This window comes from Abramis brama, assembly GCF_963993115.1.
Source record: "Abramis brama genome assembly, chromosome: 5".
Classification (NCBI taxonomy): Eukaryota; Metazoa; Chordata; class Actinopteri; order Cypriniformes; family Leuciscidae; genus Abramis; species Abramis brama.
In genome coordinates, this window is record NC_139967.1 from 26458249 (window position 1) to 26482409 (window position 24161).

At 39.0% G+C, this 24161-nt stretch overlaps 1 protein-coding gene across 2 annotated transcripts; it reads right to left on the reverse strand.

The window, feature by feature from the left end:
• Positions 1 to 67: 67 nt before the first annotated feature.
• Positions 68 to 23082, reverse strand: zfr (zinc finger RNA binding protein). 2 transcript variants are annotated; one of them, XM_084113333.1, is made up of 20 exons: positions 22959 to 23082; positions 22660 to 22741; positions 20316 to 20598; positions 19716 to 19860; positions 19234 to 19449; positions 15921 to 16159; positions 14278 to 14478; positions 12399 to 12699; positions 12081 to 12274; positions 11852 to 11971; positions 11625 to 11770; positions 11382 to 11544; positions 10319 to 10530; positions 10086 to 10236; positions 9644 to 9785; positions 6943 to 7040; positions 5981 to 6076; positions 2149 to 2260; positions 1833 to 1930; positions 68 to 1651 (listed from the first exon to the last, which is right to left on the reverse strand). In XM_084113333.1, the coding sequence occupies exons 1-20, from the start codon at positions 22993 to 22995 to the stop codon at positions 1469 to 1471; spliced, it is 3219 nt and encodes a 1072-aa protein (XP_083969459.1). In that variant the 5' UTR covers positions 22996 to 23082; the 3' UTR covers positions 68 to 1468. The 2 variants fall into 2 exon arrangements, 1 of the variants encoding a protein (XP_083969459.1); XR_014606133.1 differs by lacking the exon at positions 6943 to 7040.
• Positions 23083 to 24161: the final 1079 nt, after the last annotated feature.

Here is a 24161-nt window from a genome sequence, read left to right on the forward strand (position 1 = left end):
ACCAAACTAAAACTTCTGGTTGAATATGACACTACATGTATTTCAGTTATATTTCATAGAACGTATGATCATTTCAGAAATGTTTTTATTATAAGCATTGTAGTAGGACCTTGACAGTGAATGACAAGCATCAAAGGTTAAGTCTACATCAATCTGCAGTTACAACACAGATATTTCACTTGTGTTCCTCCCGTCAACAAACTCGAACCAGAAATCAAAATTAACAGCAAGCAACTACACATCTATAAACCAGTAAAACAAAATCCATAAAAACAAAACATAAAAAAACAACATTCCTGTGCTTTAAAACCATACAGGCATTTGTTTTGAAGATCTACTGCAAGATTAGATACAGGCTTTTTAAATGATCATATATTAGAGATCATACAGTTATATGATCACATTTACAGATACATTTAGGGTTTACAATAATATGAACACAAAACACAGGCAGACCTGGGTCAATTACAAGATCGATAGGAAAAACAAAAAAGTCTTCGACCTTAAAACACTCCAAATGATCACCGTTTGAATACTTCCTTGTGTGAATAACTAATCTGAAATGGGTCTGTAACTCAAGATTCCTTACATTTTTACAATTGGTAGATACTTCTGGTATTTGGCCCAGGTCTGATTTCAACGGTTGGTGTCTTGAGAAATGTGAGAGCTACACCACAGAGGCACAGCTATCAGCAAACTTACAGCCTAACTTTGGGACAAGTGCAGCTTTACATCACTTGCAAGCATATAGAAGGAATGAGGTCCTAGAGAGGTTTCAAGGACATTAGTTAACCAATGACAAATTTACAAATGGTTAAAAGCCAACCCCAGCCTTCAGAATGCACTAGCAATGGAAAATACATGCTTGTATAAATCCACGTCCAGTCAAAGTTATCACATTCATCACAACAGGACGAACCCGTTGCATAAATCAACCATCTTATCTTTGATCTTGCGTTTTTAAGAGGAATGTCTCTAAACAAAATAAATTACGAAAACACCTAAAAAATGTATTGCAATGCCAAGGAAGCCATTGTCAAAGTTACTTTACATGTGTAACTGGAAGGATAAGATGGACTTTAAAGAATCTGTTCCACATGGACTTAAGTGCGCAGCTTAAACTTCTAGAAATGCCTAGCCTGAAACTCATAAGAGATCCAAATATGGGGAAAGATCACATCCAATGTGCTAAAAGGAGCATGAACTTAGGCTCAACTTCTCTAGATTGTGCGCATCTCCAATCTTTAAACCAAGACACCAGACTAAACAACCGAGATGGGCTAGAGTCTGTGTCAAGGAAATAAAGCCTGGCATTTCCCCAAGTGGCCATAATCGGGTCTTTACTAGTTCTTAAAAATATATAATCGGCATGCACAGAGATCAACAGAAATAGCATTTTGTATACCAGGAATAAACAGAATTTGAAACGGGTGCAGGGTGAACAGGGCTAGTTGTACTGTAGTGCACTTCAGAAACCCTCGTAGTCCTTCTTGTCCTTCTTTCCTTCTGCTTCAAATCCATCAGTGCCATCACTGTTATCGCGACGCCTCTTGCGATTATTTCGTACGTTGAAGCGCGAGTTCATCTGGGGCAGGGGGTCCATACCCAGAACCTTGTGAATCTGACGGAACGCCAGAAGCCTTAAGGCAAACTGTGGAGAAAGCGGCTGGTCAATACACAAACTGAAAAAAAATTATGTACCTCTCGATTAATACGAGACCATAACTGTATACATAATTATACAATAATTGTCAAAAAACATTTTAAAATATTTTTAAATCGAGTCAATGCATGACGAAAATATTCTTCAAAGCAGTTACTGTGTACTCCACCTGAGCGCTTGACGTTATGTCCTCTCTCTGCTGCTCTTCCATGCTAGCCAGTGTATCTGTTGGATTCTTCTCACAGGGGTCTATCAATCCTGGAGCACCTGCATTTCAAGGAAAGGCATACAAGCCAGAGAGCATGTTAAATTAAGCACCTAGATTCTCAAGTTGAATTTTTATGCAACAATATGACTAAGCTGTCAGTAAATTAATGCATCCCACATTTTCATTTTATGCAATGTAAAAAAAAACTGATTACATAAAACGACTTAAATTTTCTATCAACATAAAAGCTACAGATATTATCAGAGGGCCCTCTTACCAGACAGCAGAATGCCTGAGGAAATACATTCAAAGACTCGTCGCAGAGCATCTCCAGGGCTCATTGGTCCAGAGGCACTGCTGATGGCCTTCTCCACCAGCAACTCCATAGCCTTGGAAAAGTCAACAGTCACTTAATAGAATCCACAACATCAAACACTTGCTCTTAAAGTGGCACATTAAGCAGCAGTTTACTCATAAGAGGAAGACAGGAGAATGATACAATTAAGTAGGACTGAAAAGTAGCATTGTGCTTTTACAACCTCTATAGCAGGGGCGGTGAACGTCAGTCCTGGAGAGCCAGTCCCGCAGAGTTTTGCTCCAACCCTGATAAAAGTTCACCTGCCTGTAGTATTCTAGTAACCCTTCAGACCTCGATTAGCTTGTTCAGGTATGTTTGATTAGGGATGAAGCAAAACTCTGCAGTACTGTGGCTCTATAGCAACAGTCTTAGGGATGCTAAATTACAAGTAACAAAGCTACACCAAGGACAGTATAAAGGAGGGAATAAAATTGGGGAGAAATAATCCCTTAAAATATTCAGAACTTATCATGGTGGTTGTAGGAAAGGCCTCATACTACATGGGATAACTTTCCAAGCTTGCTTTTCAGTAACGTATGAAATCGTGAGTAATGTAGACAGGAACAGATCTATGCATTGTGTTAATGCCAGCGAAACAGGAGTCAACAGCAACTTAGCATTGTGATATGCTGTGTCCATCACTGGAAAAACTACATTTTAAAAACACCTGCGGTCATGTTAAAGTGTGGTCACATTTTGTCATTAAAATTCATATGAATCCACACAATCAGGATTTTTTGCATGAGGGTTAAAGATTACCACCTGCAGATTTCATAGAAGCATGTAGAAGTCTGTAATTTTTATCATAGGTACACTTCAACTGTGAGAGACGGAATCTAAAACAAAAATCCAGAAAATCACATTGTATGATTTTTAAATAATTAATTTACATTTTATTGCATGACATAAGTATTTGATCACCTACCAACCAGTAAGAATTCCGGCTCTCACAGACCTGTTAGTTTTTCTTTAAGAAGCCCTCCTGTTCTCCACTCATTACCTGTATTAACTGCACCTGTTTGAACTCATTACCTGTATAAAAGACCTGTCCACACACTCAATCAAACAGACTCCAACCTCTCCACAATGGCCAAGACCAGAGAGCTAGCCTATGTAAGGACATCAGGGATAAAATTGTAGACCTGCACAATGCTGGGATGGGCTACAGGACAATAGGCAAGCAGCTTGGTGAGAAGCAGAGTATGTGAGCGGAGCGGAGAGAATTTGCGCTCCACGCTCAAAGCATTTCATAATTACTCCGCTCAAGCTCCGCTCTGGGTGTACAATTTTCCGCTCCTCGCTCCCTCCCCACTCCGCCCTTAATACGTCTCGCTCCGTGGTAAATTTTTATTCTTTTTAAATAACACCAACCTCTGATCAGAAGATGCATGTACTGTAAAACGAATACGCAGTACTAAGAGAAGAACATCCACATACTTTATTGGAATTTTGAACAGCCCCAAACCAATAAATTAGGCCATCCTTTAGCTCACTTTAAAACAAAGCAAAATAGGAATCACAAGGAATCTTTTGACTTTGTAATCACCTCCCCGCACTTGCGTTCTCCTTTGTCATCACTACCTTTTACAATACATTTATATTTTTTCCCCTTCTTCACGGTAATATTTCGGAAACGATCTGAAGAGAAAACGCAAAAGTAATAACTTTTATTCTGCGTTTAGACCAGGGTTCACCAATCTCGGTCCTGGAGGGCCGCTGTCCTGCAGAGTTTAGCTCCAACCCCAATTAAACACACCTGAACCAGCTAATCAAGGTCTCACTAGGCATACTAGAAACTTTCAAACGGGTGTGTTGGAGCTGGTTGGAGCTAAACTCTGCAGGACAGCGGCCCTCCAGGACCGAGATTGGTGAACCCTGGTTTAGACGACCGTTATGGGAGGGAAATCTGCGTGCATATGGTGACGCAAAAGTGTGTGAAATTCAATGTAGTATGCACTCAGCGGCAAGGTGGCAATGTGAAGCACTGATCAGTGCCTTCACTGTCTAGCAGACTTTTGCTTTTACCGTTTAGACGGAAACACGACGGTGGAGCGTTTTTAAGATTTCCACTCTGGAGGGTGGTTTCACTTTTTTTGTGTTTTTAAGCCCCCAAAACGCCGTCACCGTCTAAACGAACGGCACATCTGATAAAATATTTTTACGTTTTCACCCGCGAGCGTTCTCGTGTAAACAGGCAGGGCCTTATAAAATCGTCCATCATATAATGGAGTTGCACAGGTAGAAATCGCAAGGGAGGGGGGGGGGGGGGGGGTCGGTAAAAATATAATTAAAAGCATGTGTAAAATTAATTACATGATATATACTTTATATAAATGTTTGTGAAAGTACTAGTAAAACAATACAAATGCAAAATATGCTTAGAAACATTTTGAGTCCCCCTCCGTTGCCTCACAGTGGTTTGGTGCTGAGCGATAGTGGAGCGTTTTTGGAGCGAGAGAAAATCACAACGCTCCGACATTAAAAAAATCCGCTCCTCGCTCCTGGCAAAATCACGCAACTCTGCTCCTCGCTCCGCTCCCACTCCGCACCGCTCACATACTCTGGTGAGAAGGCAACAACTGTTGGCGCAATTATTAGAAAATGGAAGAAGTTCAAGATGACGGTCAATCTCCCTCGGTCTGGGGCACCATGCAAGATCTCACCTCGTGGGGCATCAATGATCATGAGGAAGGTGAGGGATCAGCCCAGAACTACATGGCAGGACCTGGTCAATGACCTGAAGAGAGCTGGGACCACAGTCTCAAAGAAAACCATTAGTTAACACACTACGCCGTCATGGATTAAAATCCTGCAGCGCACGCAAGGTCCCCCTGCTCAAGCCAGCGCATGTCCAGGCCTGTCTGAAGTTTGCCAATGACCATCTGGATGATCCAGAGGAGGAATGGGAGAAGGTCATGTGGTCTGATGAGACAAAAATAGAGCTTTTTGGTCTAAACTCCACTCGCCATGTTTGTAGGAAGAAGGATGAGTACAACCCCAAGAACACCATCCCAACCGTGAAGCATGGAGGCGGAAACATCATTCTTTGGGGATGCTTTTCTGCAAAGGGGACAGGACGACTGCACCGTATTGAGGGGAGGATGGATAGGGCCATGTATCGCGAGATCTTGGCCAACAACCTCCTTCCCTCAGTAAGAGCATTGAAGATGGGTCGTGGCTGGGTCTTCCAGCATGACAACGACCCGAAACACACAGCCAGGGCAACTAAGGAGTGGCTCCGTAAGAAGCATCTCAAGGTCCTGGAGTGGCCTAGCCAGTCTCCAGACCTGAACCCAATAGAAAATCTTTGGAGGGAGCTGAAAGTCCGTATTGCCCAGCGACAGCCCCGAAACCTGAAGGATCTGGAGAAGGTCTGTATGGAGGAGTGGGCCAAAATCCCTGCTGCAGTGTGTGCAAACCTGGTCAAGAACTACAGGAAACGTAATTGCAAACAAAGGTTTCTGTACCAAATATTAAGTTCTGCTTTTCTGATGTATCAAATACTTATGTCATGCAATAAAATGCAAATTAATTACTTAAATCATACAATGTGATTTTCTGGATTTTTGTTTTAGATTCCGTCACTCACAGTTGAAGAGTACCTATGATAAAAATTACAGATTCTACATGCTTTGTAAGTGGGAAAACCTGCAAATCGGCAGTGTATCAAATACTTCTTCTCCCCACTGTATGTATGAATGGAGAAAAATGTGCAAATGGTCAATGGCCAGGTATTTCTGTCTTTACTCACCCAGCTAGGAAAGGCAGACCAGGTGGGTACTCGCTGACACAGGTCACGCAGTATTCGAATGACAATGACACATGACTGGAGCCCATTAGCCCTAGCCTTCAGTGCAGTGAAGTGAAGTCAAGATTAGTTAATGCACAGGAGTAAAGACATACAACATGGCAGAGTTCAGAGAGAGGTGCAACACTACTGTTCACAATGGAAGCTTTTAACTGGTTTAAAAACAGCTGGACCAATTGACTTTTTTTAAAGCTGCCATTCCCAGCAGTATTTTACCTCACCATTAGTACAAGAGTTCAAAGTTTGCAAGATTCACTTGGAATGACTCCTTGGTAATCTTGTAAACCTTGACCTCAATTGTCAAATACTTCACAAACATATACTTTCATTTTACAAAAGATCAGTTTGCAAGAGTAGTTGCATAGGAACTGAAGCAGTCAAGGAAATCTGCTTTACTTTGCCTGTGTATTTGCGGAGATGGCAACAACACAGTAAACTAATCAGATATTCCTTTCCTCTCAATCCCTATTCCCAAGAAAAAAAATCATTAACAAAAATAAAGAAAAGAAGAAAAAATAAATAAAAATCACAAAAAAAAAACAAAAAAAACAAATGCTCAACATGAAAGCTCTTATCGATGACACTTTATGCAAAGGTATTCTGCAGCCTTATGGAATCATTTTACATGCTAAGTATTTAATATAAGACTTATGAATATATGACATGTATGCAAGGATGCTTAATTTGTTAGGATCAAATCAGCTCATATATACAAAAACAAAATGGAAAAGATATAGTATCAATCACCAAATTTTATACTGCATCCTTGTATCACTTTTTCCTCCCAAAAAAATCAACTTTGAGGTTTAAAATTTAAAAACAAAAGACTAAACAACTTAAATGAACAAATAAAAAGGAATACATCTCATAAGGCTACAAGAAGAAAGTAAAATGATGTTCCGAACCTGGAACCACTTAGCGTGGCGTAGGGCAGCCAGAGCGTCAAGGCATTTTTGCCTGTCCAAGACGTCCGCTGGGTCTTTCACCATACTCGAGGTTACATCTAAAAATGGATCGAATTGTCAAATGGTGGTGAGGAATGGGTGTTTGACCAGGTCAGAGAGACTGCCAAAGAACACATTGCCACACATACCAGTCTGTTCCTGATCATATATCTTTCAAAATGTAAAAACCTGTATCTGTATTTCACATTTCACCCCATATGCAGAATCTTTCAGATCTTTTCAACAACATTATGGATCAGCTACACTTGCCATTGGGTGCACTTCTATTTAGTCTGTGATGTGGTGTTGAAAGAAACAGGATAGGGACAGATGAGTCCTGAATTAAAAGGCCTTTTTCAGGGATAGAAGCGGGTGGGAAAACACTAGAGAATGTGGCATAGCGATGTAGGATTTTAATTAGAATAGGAAATGCACTCATGATTTTTTTTTTTGGTACTTTGCATAGTGAGCATTACACCTATAATTACTAGCAATATAAATCTCTTGATAAAGATCATATCAGTTACGGCTCGTCAAATCAATGCTCTGCAATCCACCATTTGAAATTGATGGGAATATGACAATGCATGAGTTTCAAATGCTAAAATATAGTGAACTAGCCTAGACGTCGTCATACTGATACAATCCGTAATTGCTACTAATAGCAGATTCACACATTAAAACATCCATCTTATGTAATTTTACATCATATCACATAGGTTTACAAAAATTAATTTGGAAAACTCTTCAAATTGTGCCATTTTGCCAACTACGTACCATCCTGTTTATTCCTTATAGTAGAAAAAACCTTTAGGATACACTAATTTGTTGTTTTTTAATGCTAATAAAATCCCAAAATTGGTTGCTGTAGTTTTCTAGTATCAGATGTGTTGCATATGTGGAATTTTAAACCACAAGTCCAATTTGAATGTATTCGGGAAGTGTACAATTCCCTCATCTCTTGCCATCTTTAACCAGCTGACTTAACAGTTGAGGCTAAAGTTCTATTTTGCTATGGGCAACAACAATTTGGATTCCAATGTCCAATGTCTACACAAGTAAAGTTTGAGGTATAATGTTATGAAAAATACTTTGAGGATTCCATTGAAAAACAAAGTCACTGTACTGATCCAGAAACATTGGAAAGATAATGGGCTACAAATGGTACCCGATGTGTAAATCATGATGATGTAAAACAGGGGTATCAAGGGAGATGTGTAATGTTAACAGCTGATGAGTATTTGTAGAAACCCACTACAGTAACATGGCAATGGTAGGTGTGGCAAAGTGTTTGAAGGTATTCAGGAGGGGGACCTTGGTCAAAAATCCTTCCGGAGCTGGTAGACGTAGCCTCAGATGGGAGACAATTTGCTGAAAATGCAAGGAGGCTTTGGGCTGGACTTGAAAAGCTTTGTATACATGAAGGCAGCAATGCGTGCTGGCAAGAAAATATGAAGCTCCCAGCAAGAGGATTAGGACATCACTGCATGCATACCTGTCATGATTGGGTTTGGAGAACCCCCATTTCTCAATTTATACCGAAGGCTGTAAAACCCCAGGTCCAACCAAAGATTCCTCTATCAAAGCCTTCTTCCCAAAAGCTGACTGATACTCCCCTAAGGAGCCAAACAGGAATGGTGGCATGGCCACAAAGCCTGCATTTAAGACTTTCAGCGACTTCTTGCCAACTAATACTCTTCGTTGTAAGGATATAAAAAGACAAACGGGTCATTGGTGGTTAATCTACTACTTGGGGAAATGTGGCGTTTTGTTTAATCGTACCTTTTTTTTTTCTCATCTAAAGGAGGAATTAAAGTAACACCTGTTTGAAAGCCAAATTTTGCCATTTATCAAGCTCTATATTTGGATTGCTTCTCTCAGGGGAGCACTTTCATTTTGGAACAGGGGACCTTAGAACGGTGAACATTTTCACCACCAGACGAAAATAAGATTTGTTTCCTGTGGGGACATGGTACACATTCCATTTCTATTCAGGAACTAAATCAGGAATTAAGTTTTGTTTGCACAGAATATTACCCCTGAACAAACTCTATGACCCCCTGAGAAAGAAAATGATTTTGCATAGGACACAATCCCCTTGAACACAGGAAACAAAAATGAATCTTACCCGGGACTAACTAGACTTACACAATGCAAACACTTATCATGCTTGTTTTGGGTAGAGCTTCAAGAGCACTGGAAAAGGTGTTACAAAGAGAGGACCCGGAGCACCACTGCCGGCATAGGAGATGGTTGGGTAAAACCTGGCAGTGTTGAACTCGGCTCTAAAGCAACTTGAAGCCACTTGAACTGGCTTCAATCCTGTTACAGTATGAACATTACAGGCTTCAAATGAAATAAAGTATAAATAAAGAGAAAGAGGCACTTTACCTCAATGGGTTAACTTTTAAAGGAAAACTGTAGGTCACTTGTGTACGGCCAAGCTCAAGCACATACCAGGTTTAATATTTACTACTTTCAATAGCTTTTTTATTTTTTATTAAATGTTCCAAGTCCAAAAGGTGCAAACATAATTGTGCCAGTATTAACATCTACTTCCATCTCCACAGTGCCAACAGATGGGCTCTTTAGGTTGTCAAAATCAGCATAAAAATATTAATTTGATAGGTAGTCGGTTAATGTGAGCAACGTCTTTTCCAACCTCCATCCCGGGGGTTCTCCTCTCGGATGACGGGTGAGGTGAGGGTGATGGTCACTTGCATCTTGGACTCAGTGCAGGAGGTAAGGATAATGGCAGCCTCTTGAACGGAGCCTTTTACCTCGTATTTCTCCGGTGTTACGATCTGAGAAACACATGGGTTAGCAGTGTTGAAAAAGTCACAACCATCCATTTAAGATTGGGCAAACCTTGACCCACAGTAACAGGTGGTGCAGTTACTCTACATCCTTAAAGGGTTAGTTAGTTCATAATCTTAATTTGTGTTCCAAAGATGAACAAAGGCCTTACGGGTTTGGAACGCCATGAGGGCGAGTAATTAATGACAAATTTCATTTTTGGGTTAACTAACCCTTTGAAACATTTGAAATAAATATTGCAGATAAAAATCTAATATTTCGCGGTTTACACTGCATTGAGCCAGTACCGTGAGCTGTTTAGGGAGATGTTCCACAATGCGTGTGAGCAGATTCTTGGTTGGCTTCTCAGAACAAAGGAGGACCAGGTTGACATGCGTGTCTCCTCGCAGAAGCAGCCCCTTGGCAAGAACACCTACTCGCATCACTCCTTTCAGCACCCTGCAATGCACAAGAGGTCATGTATAGCTTTGGCCTTTTTTTCCTCTCTGCTTTGAGAAACATTAGAGCACTCTTCTCCCACCTGTCTTTGGGAGGCTCTTTCTTTTCTTTGTCCTCTTCGTTGCCCTTTACAGTTGTATCTTGGTCAGTAATGATGTCAGAGACAAGCTTAAGTGCTCGCTCAGTGATTGATACAATCTTCTGGATGGCCTGGAGCTCATCCTCAGATGGGTAAATAGCTGCATGTTTGGTCATCACATAACGATCATCCGAAGAATCAGGGCGACGTGGAGGCTGCAACAAAAACAATGTTATAAACCAAATAAGTTTGACATTTCAGTAATGGATATGTTTGCAAAATCTGATGATTCTCTCTTAAAAACCCCCAAAAACGACTAAATATGCAACAAAACTAAATTCACTTCAAAACTGATATACTAGTAAAAAATTAAGCTGTTTAATACAACTTATTTTAGTCAAGAACTTCCTAATTTTTGATAGGAAAGGGCCATTTGACCATATGGATTGTTTAACCAACCAATCTGTTTGTGCAACAAAAAAAGAATCTCATTTATCAGTCCCTTAAAGAAATTTGTGGAAATCTGTGTAGACCTTTTTGCAGCCAACTACACTACTAGTCACACGATCCTTCAGAAATCAATTCTAAAATGCTGATTTGGTGCTCAAGAAACTACTTATTTTCCACAAATATTGAGCAGCAAAACCATTTATAAAATTGCTAAGATTAAGAATACTTTTTTCTAGAATTCTGAGCAGAAAGTTAAAAATGGTTTAGTATTTCTCTGTAAAGTAGAACAATGTTAGCAATGTCACATATAATATTCTTTGAAACCATTTTCTGTTGCCACCTTCCTCTCCCCGGTATACCATTAAAATTAAATTAATATCATAAACGACTAATCAACTAATGGCTTAATTTAAGGACTACTAGTAGACTAGAACTTTAGTCGGGGGCAGCCCTAAACTTGATAACTTTTATTCAGCAAGGAGGCGTCAAATTTAATTCCATACATACATATATCTTGCACCTGGTAGGTACAATATATCTTGTGTATCTCAAACACAAGCCACATGTTTTGGCAAATCCAGCACATTTTATCTCCATAGCAGTTTTCAGGAATTACCACTGGTCCTTGTGGTTGAGGAATGGGCATCCCAGGCCTCACTCCAAGAAGACCAGGAGGTCCAGGTGGACCCTGTGGATAACCGCCATCAGGCATTCTGCGTCGTTCATCCCAGTGGTGCTCTTCCTCCATACGCCGCCAATACATGTCCTCTTCATAGCGTCTGAGGACAAACACTATATTTAGGACCTCTTAAAATTCTCAAATGTAGATACTGACATAGAGGGAGAAAAAGCGTCACACCTCATCTCCATCCTCCAGCGCTCCTCTTCTTCACGTCTTCTCCAATACTCTTCCTTTTGCATCTGCTTCCTCATCTTTTCCTCTTGGATCTTCCTGGCTCGGATGCTAGGTTTCACTTCCACCTGGAGATCTGGGTTCACCTTTTTCTACAATGGTAAAAAAAACAAAAACAAATCAGCTACACTGAAGAATCACTGCAAACTAATCCCACTAAATCACCCACTAACCTTATACTGCAGTCGATGTCTCCTTCCTTTCAAATGCATTTCCTTGGCATTTGGGTCATTAAAACTGCATTCACACAGTTTGCAGTGGAAACGGATAACCTTTCCTTCATCATTCCTTACCTAAAAAACAAAAACAAAAAAAACAACCTTTGTTTGCACTTGGCTACATGACTTAATTACTTTCATTTCCACACAGGAACTTTTCCTTATAATAATTTCCTTCTGATACCTCCTCTACATAGTCATGTCCGACGGGCTGAACATCACTCTGCAGGGCTGCAAGTGCTGACTGAGGTGACAGAGGGTCAAGCGTTTCATTCTTTCCATCCGGTGGTTGTGCAGACACAGCGGACTGTGCAGTTTTAGCTGCCTCAATCTTGGATTCATCATTTTTAACAGCAGTGGTCTGCAATTTGTTTCCACCTGTTTTGGTCATGCAAAGAAAATAATGTAATTAAATAAAACCATTTACAAAATAAAAAATAAATAAAAATAAAAAGTACCATAGGATCAGTCAAAGAACAAATAACATTTGTTCAAGACGTACCAACAAAGTTGATCTTGGGTGTGTTGACCTTCTTGACAGTGGTGCTGTTGACCGAGACACTGTTGGGCACTGGACTCTTGCCCTGTGCAGCTGAAGCCATGTTGTTGACCATGCTGCCAGATTTTAAGTAAGAGGCAGAAACAGAGGAAGCAGAGAGGTTGGACGATGTGCTTGTGGAGCTGTTGATGTTGGAGCTGGTAGTCTTATTGGGAGCTGCGGTACTGGAGGTAGAGGACTGGGAAACAACACTGGGCTCGGTGGATGGTATTGGCTTTCCTAGCTTGGTATGCAATTTCACAACCTATAGAAACAGAATGCAATTAGATATTAGGCAGATTTAATAAACATCCCACCCACTTTTTTAAAGAATCCAGTGCTATGTAGGGGTGACCCCAAATAGTCGAAGATTCGATGCTTCGATTGGAGGAGCCTGATTCGACTACCGATCTCACGGTCGAATCTTCGCAGAGGTGTTATGAAACGAGGATCATGCCACTTTGGCAATATGAGGGCGCTCAATGTCTGATTTCACAAAGAACTACCGGTTTTCTGTCAATACGTTAATATTCAGCCTAATATGATAATGCTGTATATAAAAATGTGCAAAGAAATAAGCTTTTAATAAATTTTTTTTTTCAACGTGCGTGAATAAATCCAAACACCCCGCGTCCGCGTGACAGATTTAAGTTTCACTTTCAATCCATAACCGACAGAGGAGCGTCTTGGCGGCAAGGATTTAAATCTTTAGTTTAAAATAACAATGTCTGGGATAAGAAAATATAAAGTGTGGATGTACACCGCTAGAAAGGATATTCTCCAAGGCTGGATAGCATCAGGAAAACCATGATCGCACTTCTGCCGGCCAACGTGCGCGCTATTTTATCCGCGCGCACAATTTGAAAAGACTCCAACGGCCACAGACAGAGTGAATGATTGGATTTGTTCTCTCGATCAGGTAGGGTACAAATGATTTCAAAACTTTTTAGCCAGTTCTAATTTGATTTTTGGATGCTGTGAGTGTGAACATTTTTAGCTAAAATGACTGCCACTCCAGTTTAGCATTTATTGTTGTTTCTGCAGTTAAAAAGACAAAGTTATTTTAATAATTTCTTTATTTTTATTTTATTTATTGATCTGTCAGGGTTATCTAATCTAACTATTTGTGGCTTGTGTTTTGAATATATGTTCCCCTGCACTTTAGCCATTTTGCACACATGTGCTCATCTTGACTCTGACTTGATTCTGATTTATTTCGTTTTGTATTTTTATTTATTAGAAAGGTATTCTGTTCTAATTTAATTTAGTAAATTAATTGTTTATTTTTTCGGTTTATCGATGTTGTGGTGTATAGAGCCTGCTCGCACAGGTAATTTAGCCGATTTAATTTGATTTGTATGTGAAATGCAAATCCTGTCTGTGGCCTTTCTGGAGTTATTTATGTTATTTCTTAGTTTTATTGATCCAAAATGTTTTTATACATTTTCTTCTATATCTTTGTGTGATTTTCTGTACATCGCGGCTTTGAAATGTTAAAGCCCCGCCCCCAGCCCCACCCCCATACACATGATTCGACTATTAGTCGACTATAAGCAAGACATAACGATTCTGATTCGACTATGAAAATCCATAGTCGGGGACACCCCTAGTGCTATGAAGATTTTTACTCATTACAACTTGACATTACGTAATCTAGTATGCTTGTACTAACGCATCATTATTCCCCTTCAAAAAACTTTGTGTTGTATATTGTAACTGACAGACTCCCTAAGAGACCCTCTCTACAACGGAGAGCCAGAATTATACGCGTTCTAAAACAGAACTGCCAAAAACAGGCTAAAGCAGATTATTATGTGCTGAAAACAGAAAGTGAGTCATGTACCTTCTGGTGTTTGGCTCCTCTGATGTGTGCGGCGTAGGCATCTGCCCCAGTACAGGACACATCACAGAGCTCACAGCGTAGCTGATTCTGTGTGCCGCGGGCGGAGCTTCCGCCTCCACTGCTGCTACTGCTGCTCTGCGATACTTTCAGCGCGGCTTCTTTCTTTTTGTGCTTCTGACCCTCCAGATGCTCCTTATAGGTCTGAAAAATAGGCGATAAGACATATACAGTAGGTGCCACAATTCATGCAAGTATCTGACCTTTTGTTATGAGTGGTGCAGTTTTCACCTACTACAAACACTGTAAATCTGCTTTGAAACAATCTGTATTGTATAAAGCGCTATATAAATAAAGGGGACTTGACTTAAAGGGTTAGTTCACCCAAAAATGAAAATTCTGTCAGTAATTACTCACCCTCATGTTGTTCCAACCCCGTAAGACCTTCGTTCATCTTCGGAACACAAATTAAGATATTTTTGATTAAATCGGAGAGCTGGCTCACTCCTCCATAGGCTTCTAAGACATTATAACTTGCTGGCCCAGAAAATGTATTAAAGACATCGTTAATATAGTCTAAGTGACTACAGTGTATGAGTATGTTTACAGTTGAGTTATTTTATCCATAATTTTTTTTTTAGCAAATAAAACATACAACCAACTTTTCTGTAGTTATGTAAGGCATCTATAGCTATGACTATGCCGGTAACTCTACTAGTGAGTTCCTCTTATGACGTCACGCCCCATCTAGTGGAAGGGAGCGGGAGCAGTTAAAACCACTGTTAAAAGTACCAACTTTTCATATTATATTCAGCATTTTGGTATAAAAAACAATGGTGGGCGGTTCTTATCTTTGTTTAATAAACACATTGCATTATCTTCGTGAAAAAATTAACCTGCAATTTACATTTTAAGATTGAGCCACTGTAGTCACTTGGACTATATTAACAATGTCTTTAATACATTTTCTGGGCCAGCAAGTTATAATGTCTTAGAAGCCTATGGAGGAGTGATCCAGCTCCCAGATTTAATCAAAAATATCTTAATTTGTGTCCCGAAGATGAACGAAGGTCTTACGGGGTTGGAACAACATGAGGGTGAGTAATTACTGACAGAATTTTCATTTTTGGGTAACTAACCCTTTAATCACATGAAAGATGCTCATTGTGTTTTCGGTGCACTATATGAGGACATGACCATATGAACTTCACCTCTAGAGCTGCTCAGAGTTCACTCCACGAGCATTTCATTTGAAAACTTGAAATAATTATAATGAAGCTTTTAAGGAATCACAATTTTTCCTCCATGTTTCCTTTTTTTTAAAGTACACCTCTGCTGTGTAGTTTGACAAAAAAAATAAACAATTAACTTCACACACCTGCAAGTACTTATGATAATTTTCAAATCCCAATGCAATAAACTAGAAAAAGACAGTTTATGCTTTTGATGACTGAAAGAAAATGAATTAAATTTGAAAATGGTTCGATAAATTTATGGAACAAAGAACTAAGGAAAAAATTAAAACCAATTTAAGGCACTTACACATTTTACACATGAAACAAGCTCGTAAGTAAGTAAGTAAGTAAGTAAGTAAATAAATAAATAAATCTCATTCATTCATTCATTCATTCATTCTAATAAAATACCTGTGGTCCAGCACAACTGATCTTGCAGACATCACAGTAGTGTATCTGTGGTGGTTTAGGGGGCTGTTTCGGCTTGAGTGTTTTGTTCTGGAAGGGAGTTTTCTTTGTAAAAGTGCTGCCGGTCCATGCGGCAGTGGCTGCTGCAGCGACGGCCGCCTGTTTCTGCTGCTGTTGCTGCTGTTGATAATAGGAGGAAGCAGCCGAATACACTGCAGCTTCATAGCCAGAGTATGACGTTCCTGAATATACAAAGAGTAACAATTATTGGCAACAGCACAACTGGAGATCGATAGGATTGCAATGTAATTTTGAAATTGAAATCTATAAAACTAGATACGGTGGCTCAACTGGTAGCGCATGACACTAGCAATACCAAGTTCATGGGTTTGGGGTTGATACAATATTAAAACATACGGACGGGGTGTGGAGAAGGAAGCCTCATCAATGAACGCTACTCAAAATTAGGCTGGAATCAAATTTAAGGAGTATAACTGGAGAGCAAGATGGATGAAATATTACGTATGCTTATACTTACACTTTAGAGTATACTAGAAAGGCATCTTATTTCATTCAGTTGGATTTTAATCAAGCATTTGGCTGAACTACTCATCCTTTAAAGGGGTTCTATTATGCCCTTTTATGAAGTCTTGATTTTGTTTTTGGGGTGTACTAGAATGTTTTCATGCTTAATTGTTGAAAAAAACATTATATTTCACGTTTTACATTATTACATTATCACATTTTACATATAGCTCCTCTCTCTCCAGTCTGGATGAACGCGTCGTTTTCGATGAAGCCTTCGAAAAACGAAATGTGCTGTGATTGGTTAGCTGGCCCAGTGTGTTGTGATTGGCATCGCTTAGCGCGTGTTCGACTGAGCATAAAAAAAAAGATCTGCAAGGTTACAAAGCTCAAACAGCAACATTACAAACTAACTAAAGTTGAAAAAGTGAAAAAGCATAATAGGACCTCTTTAAATGAGTAGGGCTGTCACGATTCCTCGATTTAATTTGAGTACTCGTTTAAAAAAAATCCTCGATTGCAATTTACCTGTGCTGATTATCTGACAAAATACCAGAAGTGGCGCATTCTATGGACGAGAATCCATGAATCTAATTATTAGACTGTTTTCCAAGGCTGCATGATATATTAAAATAGTGCATAACAGTGATATATTATGAACTCCTAGGCTGTCAAACCCTCAGCGCATGTTTAAGTGCATACAAAGGCTGTGACTAAATTAAATTACATGCATGCAGGTCACACGAGTCTCAGAGTTCACAGTAAATGCTGCCCCACATAAACTCAGTCTCTATAGTATTGGGTTTGTTTGGGTTTCCAATAACATACATTTGGTAAAAAAATATAATGTCTGACGAGCTTTGGGTTTTACTGTTGTCATTTACATTTGTGGAGATTGTCTCAAACTTCATCTCTGCATGCTGCGAGTTTGGATTGCTTATAAATTCATCTGAGAACACAACGTGCGGCCTCTCATCAGATTTGTAATGCAAATCACTTATAAACCTACGCCAAAACAGGATAATACGTCAATATCCTTCTAAGCCGATGTCCTTTATGTATTTTAGCAGTGTTGTTCAATAAAAACATGTTTACTTGCTTTTGATACTTTATTTGAACCAATTATTATAGTTTCATTGTTGTTATATACATTTTAAAGACTATTGTTCACCTTAGGTTAGGGCTGTAATGGTTCACAAAATTCTCAGTTCGGTTCAATACAGCAAAAAGAAAGAAATGTCAGAAATTCTTGATTTTAAAAAAATATATATATTTATTAAAACTAACATCATAAAGTGTGATTTTTTTTTACTTGAACAATGATGGAGCTATACTTGAACATCTTCTGGGGTGTCTTAGCAGCATATAAAACAAAAACAGCTTTTTTCAGAAAGATGAGAATGTCCACCAAATGCTGCGGGGATAGTTTGTAGTGCGTTTCTCCTTGTTTTCATCTAGTTCCACTTATCGACACTGGGGTGACGTCAGTGTAAATGAGTTGACATGTTTGAAGTATTCCCACTGATGTAGCCTATTGTCAAGTAAAGGACACCAGACTTTTGAATATTTTAGGCGGACAAGCAGAAAATTTAGGGGCACACCTGAAATCAACCTGCAGCGCAGTTATTCACATTTTCCACTTTTTTGACTATTACTGACAAATACCTTGGTAATAAATAGACTTAAAATAAAACTGCCCATTGTCATTTCTGTAAGTTAAGTCTGCAAGGCTCCAGATTATGAATAAAAATGCTGCCCTCAAATGTTAATGTTGAAATAATAATTGATATTTATACATTTCATCCTTCAAAGATTACACCATTTATAAAACTACATTTAAATATGATAATATTTAAGTTTTGGAGTGATGGAAAAAGATGTGACGTACTTGAAAGCATTTTACTATTCCTGCCAAACTTCCATGGTTACAGTTAGTGTTACTACATTAAATCCATGGTGAATGTTGCTGATCTGTGGACTTAAAGCCTACAACTAGTTTTCATTCATGGCACAATGTTTCTCCTGGTTTCCATGTCAGCACCGTTTGATCTAATAGAGATCTACGGTTAATAACGGAGAAAGTTGAATGCTTCTCACTAGATCTCACAGCGAAGTTATCATTTCTGTGGCGAATTCAAATGCCTTCTTTACTGGATCACTTAGCGCGGTGTAGTAACAGTGTCGCTTGATCAAGATCGGCTCAATTTGCACTAACATTGGTCCAAACTGATAAACGGTCCGTGAAGCACAAATGAGTAGCGCAGTTTCGTTCTGCTTTCATCATGTTTGCCATTTGATGTTGGGTGGTCACACCAGCGTGACTGCTAACAAAATATTGGTCCGCACCAGCAGGAAAATTTTTTTTCTTCAATTTGTAATTTTTTTTTAAAAAAATTTAAAAAAGAATCATTCTACTTGTTAATTTGTTTTTAGACTTGCCATTGTGTTTATAATTTGTAGTTTTGTTTTTGGATTTGTTATGGTGTTTTCATTATTGCGATTTGTTTTGCACCTCTCGGCCACCGCATCGTTCGGTTTGTAATGCGTACCGAGCGGTTCAATATGAATACGTGTATCGTTACACCCCTACCTTAGGTCTATTTTTAATACGAAAAAAAAACTATCCAATTACTCGTCAAAATAATCAACCGATTACTCTATCACCAAAATAGTTGTTGGTGACAATCCTAAATGAGAACTTGAAGGTGTTTCCAGGGCTCAGTGTACATTTCATAATATCAGATCAACAACCACCCACAAATGCCTTTGAATTGAAGCATGATATTCTTACCAGAGTATGTGACTGCATTGGTGCTGTAGGTGGGACTCTGAGAATATGATGGGACTACAGAGGCAGCTGCAGCCGGCTGTACGGCAGAGGACACTGGGTAAATGGAGAAGGTTGAGGTGGCAGGGCTGGGGGTGGCTGGCTTTATAGTTGTAACCTGACGCGTTTGCTGGGTCTGGGTGTAAGGAGTGGCGCCTTGGCTGTATCCAGTTTTAGGTGCTAGAGGGAGGAGTAAAACAAAGTTGTAAAGGATATTTTGCAATACAGATCATTTAAAGGGTGATTTGAAGAAGATTATTGATTTCATTCTTTGCCCTCAGATAGCATTGGAAAAATAATTATAAAATAAATTAAATGTTAAAGCTTTTATGGAACACGAAGGCTTTTCACATTTGGAAATAAACTGATAGGAGAATTTACAAAGATAAAAACAGAACTATAAAAATATTTCTTTCCATTTAAATGCCAAGATGTGTCCAGCGTACCGGTCTGATAGTAGGATTCGGCCACAGTCTGTTGTGGCTGGGCTGCTGCAGCAGCCACAGCCGGTGTAGCCACAGGTTGCTGGTAGTATTGTTTACTGTCATATGCTACAGCCGGAGCTGTGGAACGCACATATGAATAGGAGTCCTGCAACAGTAAAGGGACATGGACAAGTGTTTTTAAAAGTTATGCTCCACAAGGCTACATTTATTTGATCAAATACAGTAAACCCATTTCAATTTTAAATAACTTTTCTATTTTAATTATAGATTTTAAATTGTATTTTATTCCCATTATGACACAGCTGAATTTTCAGCAGCCATTACTCCAGTGTCAACAGTTGTGCTGCTTAATATTTTTTTGAAAACAGTGACACTTTTAAGACTCTTTGATGAATAGAATGTAAAAAAGAGCCATTTTTCAAAATGGAAATCTTTTGTAACATTGTAAGTGTCTTTACTGTCAATTTTGATCAATTTAATGCATCCTTTCAGGATAAAGCCAATAATAGATTTTATTTTTAATCTTGCTGACAAACTTTTGAACAGTAATGTACTAAAGTAGAACTAAAAGTAAAAAGCAAATTTGCTCCTTTCTTTTACCTGGTAGTTTTGTGAGGTGACCGGAGGTGGTGGTGGGGGTACCTCCTGCTGTCTCTGTGCATACCCGTAATCCGTGGCAGCGTGGGCTGGCTGGTATCCTGCATAAGCAGCAGCAGTAGCCGCAGCTGCTACAGCGACTGGTGCAGGCCTAGCAACAGCAACCGTGGCGGCTGTAGGCGCGTATGCTGCCGCTACAGTGTGCGCCGCCACCGGTGCTTGATGCACAGTATAGCTGGCCACTGTAGTGGGATGGGTGTATGCTACCCCAGCGGCCGGCTGCTGACTGCAGAGGAGAGGACCAGAGTCTTGGATGACAACACTGACAGCTTATAGTCTGCCAACTTACCAACGTCTGTGCTGAACTAAAACGTGCAATTATTTAATATAAAATTAACAATTGCAATTAATATCTATAAGACATAAGGGTAGCTGACAAAATACATTTGGGAAGTTGACATGAGATCTAAAATGCAAGGATTAATTCTACATGCATATGTAAAAATAATAATAAAAAAAGTATTTACTTTATTTAAATGACAAGAAAAACTTTAGAATTCTGTAGATATGATATTTTGAGATTGTTCACGTTAGCATTCAACTTACTCCATAACATTTTCCCCCAGTTTCACAGAGAAGGCTTAAGTCTAGTCCCAGAGTAAAAAGCATTATTTGAGCGGTCTTAACTGAAAGCAACATGTAATGACATATCGTAAAATATGTCAGTGCCATTGTTTTTTCTCAAGATGCACACCAGTAATGTTTTTTTTTCTAAGACACGTTTATAAAAGCTACTTAAATGCCCTAATTGAACTAAGGCCTAATACTGACTTGGACTAAGCCCTATCTGTGAAACCGGGCCAATATATTGGAGATTAATTCATAATAGCCTTTTCTGATAGCTGGACTTAATGCACCAAATCCATTGGCTTGACAGAAGATACATGTAGAAGATCAAATCAGTGGATTAAATGATTTAGTGCAGCATTTTCTTGATAAAAAGGCAGACAAAATGTCATCCGAATACTAATTCTCTCTTGCTCTAATCGTCAATCGGTCTAAAAGCTGAAATCACACATCTCGAACTAACACACACCATACACCAAAGGCATCTAAAATCTAGGCATCTAGAAGAGCTAAATCAACTTGTCTAACCAATATCCACCCATGTATAAACTGCAACTATTTCCAAAATGTCAAGCCATCAAGCTCAATGTAATAGCAAACACTAAGGCCTTGGAAAACTGGTCAGAAATATGATCCAGCTTATGAGAAATAAATCAACACATGGAGCAGTGACAAAACACCTAAACAGGAATAGTATAATTACTCTTAAAACAAGTAACTGAAAAAATGAAAAAACTCAACCTAGGCCTACTAAACCCTTTAAAAAGTGGATCAGGACAGGAGTGACATTCAAAGGGTCCTTGAGGCGCAAGACATCGCCCTTCCAAAGCACACAACACATTTATAATTTATTCGGCTAGATTTTAAATTTTAGTTTAACGACGATAAAGCGTCAAATCAGTTTTTGTAATAGCATGGCGCGACCACGTAAAATTGCCTTTTGCGCTTCCGTCTTAAACACTTATGTGTAAAGAAAAAGCGTCGAGCTGGACGCGCATGCGCAGAGCTGCTCTAGTGCAGAGCTGGAGGAGAGATGACTGACAGCTGCAGTCTACTTCATTTTGGCTGCTCGGACTAAACTCAGTTTATCCAAACAAGTGAATATCAGAATGAGTTCACAACAGTGTTAATATCCAAAAAACGTCGCGTGTTGCAAATAAACTCAGAGACAGGAGTCGTGTCTGTTCATGGGGCAAACCAGTCTGAAGGGATTAACGTAAACAAGTATTTACTGAACCTCGGCCAAAGGTTTCAAACCAAAAATGTTACATTTATAACTAAAATGTATAGATATTATAACACCTGTTTATTTTAAACTATGATCACCGGTTTAAATTGTGCACCTGCTGGTCACAACACCTTATGTTAATATAAAAAAATAGCTTTAAACTATATAGCGGTATTATAACCTCTTATTTGTAGTTTGTCCAGTAATTACATTTTTCCCTATAATGCTCCCCAGAATAAAAAAATTGAAACGCCTCTCCCTATAAAAATAAAAGACAAATATCACACTATATATAAACATGGGTATGTAAAATGCGTGTGAGAATGCATTATTTTCTCTCCAGCCGTTTATCTCAAGGCATAAAGCATAGCCAATCGCCTCCCTCCCCTACCCCCACCCAAATCCAGCAACAAAGGCAGCGGGGACAAATCCCACCATTACTGTACCATCACCACCATCAGCGCAATCCCCATTAAACATCGTGGCCCTTACCTGTACTGGGCCGCCGCACCGTGGGTAAATCCAAAGTAGTTGCCGGTGGCCATTTTGGCATCTTCACCAAGCCGGCTGGGCACTGAAAAAGAAACAGATTCATGGAGGGTAAGCGACTGTGTGAAATGGCAACCATGATGAAGAGCCGTATCATGCGGAGGAAGAAAACACGCAGGAAACTACGACGACAGAAAGCCGACGATCCCCGCACAACCGTAACATGATCCCAAACACATCCTCCCCTTTTTGAAACGCGCACTGATATCTCAATGTGCTTTTCAAAACCCAATTTTACTCACCATAGGTGAAGGAGACTACTGGACATATGGGAATCATTGGTTTCCTATTCTCTAACGAACTCTGACTCGTAACCCTGCCTTTTTATATGAGAAGGTCGTACCAGGATATGGCGCTTACCGCTCATGCGCGTTGGGTCTTGCGATAGATGGGAAGTGTAGTTTTTCTTAAATCCAGTTTCAAGGTCGTTTACTACAATTTGTTATTCTGCCTTCACGTGCAATCGGAAGTTTCCTACTTCCCACTTTTGAAGTCGTGATTACAAATTTTGACTTGAGAGGACGCAAACTAGTATTTACGATAATTCCGAGCACGTAAATGGCATTAAACAGAACATCTAATGATTTTGATTCGGAAGTGATAGGAAGCAAACGAAACGAAAAATGGGCCATTCTACAGAATTGGAGCAAACTGCTGTCCCACAACCAAAAAACACATTTAAAAAGCATTTAAGTATTCAAATTTTAGATGTTTACTAAGATCCTTTTATTATCTATTGAATCCCACAATTGATATAAATATAAATTGATATAAATTGGTAGGTGGCTGTCCCGAACCCTATCCCCTAAATTTCAACTTGTGAAAATGATATTGAAATGGGTTTTTTTTATTTTTTTTTATTCCATTGTTGTTTTTAAAAATATCTTTTTGATTTCTTTTAAAAAGTCAAGTAAAAAAAAAAATTTTTTTATTTTTAAATCATGAAACTTTAAGTTAAAAAAATGTGTCCCGCATTTTCATGTCTCTTTCGTTGTAGATAGGTACCATCATTTTGAGGGAAATGTGTTAAAAAGTCAGAAAATCTGTGTGTAACTTTAAGGAACATCACTACCAAACACCTTTTCTTTTCTTTTTTTGCAATTAAGCAAACTTTTTGGGATGTTATTCCATAAAATTTAGTTTTTATGTGTGTACAACTGTTCAGAACTGTGCTAGTTAACTGCTGATTAGCATCTTTGAGCTATGCTCAAAAGTATCTAAAATTGTCACTACCGAAACAGTCATGACCGAAACATGTCATCATTGTTTTGGTAGTGACAAAAAGGAACACATAATCATTTATTTGGCGGAAATAAACAAAATTTTAGTACAGTTTAGTACAGTACATTAGTATCTTAGTATGTTTTAGTAGTGTTTTAGTATGTGAGTTAAAATTCTGTAATGTGATGTGGTCGCTATCAAAACATTACTGTCACAACCAAAAA

Bases quoted from the DNA above. Each gene is read 5' to 3' on its own strand.
- zfr (XM_084113333.1), bottom strand. From the start codon at position 22,995: ATGATTCCCATATGTCCAGTAGTCTCCTTCACCTATG. The intron at 11,771-11,851 runs GTTAGTGGGTGA...TTACCATTGTAG, and splicing joins GACATCGACTGCAGTATAAG to AAAAAGGTGAACCCAGATCT. The intron at 1,931-2,148 runs GTAAGAGGGCCC...CTTGAAATGCAG, and splicing joins CTCAGGCATTCTGCTGTCTG to GTGCTCCAGGATTGATAGAC.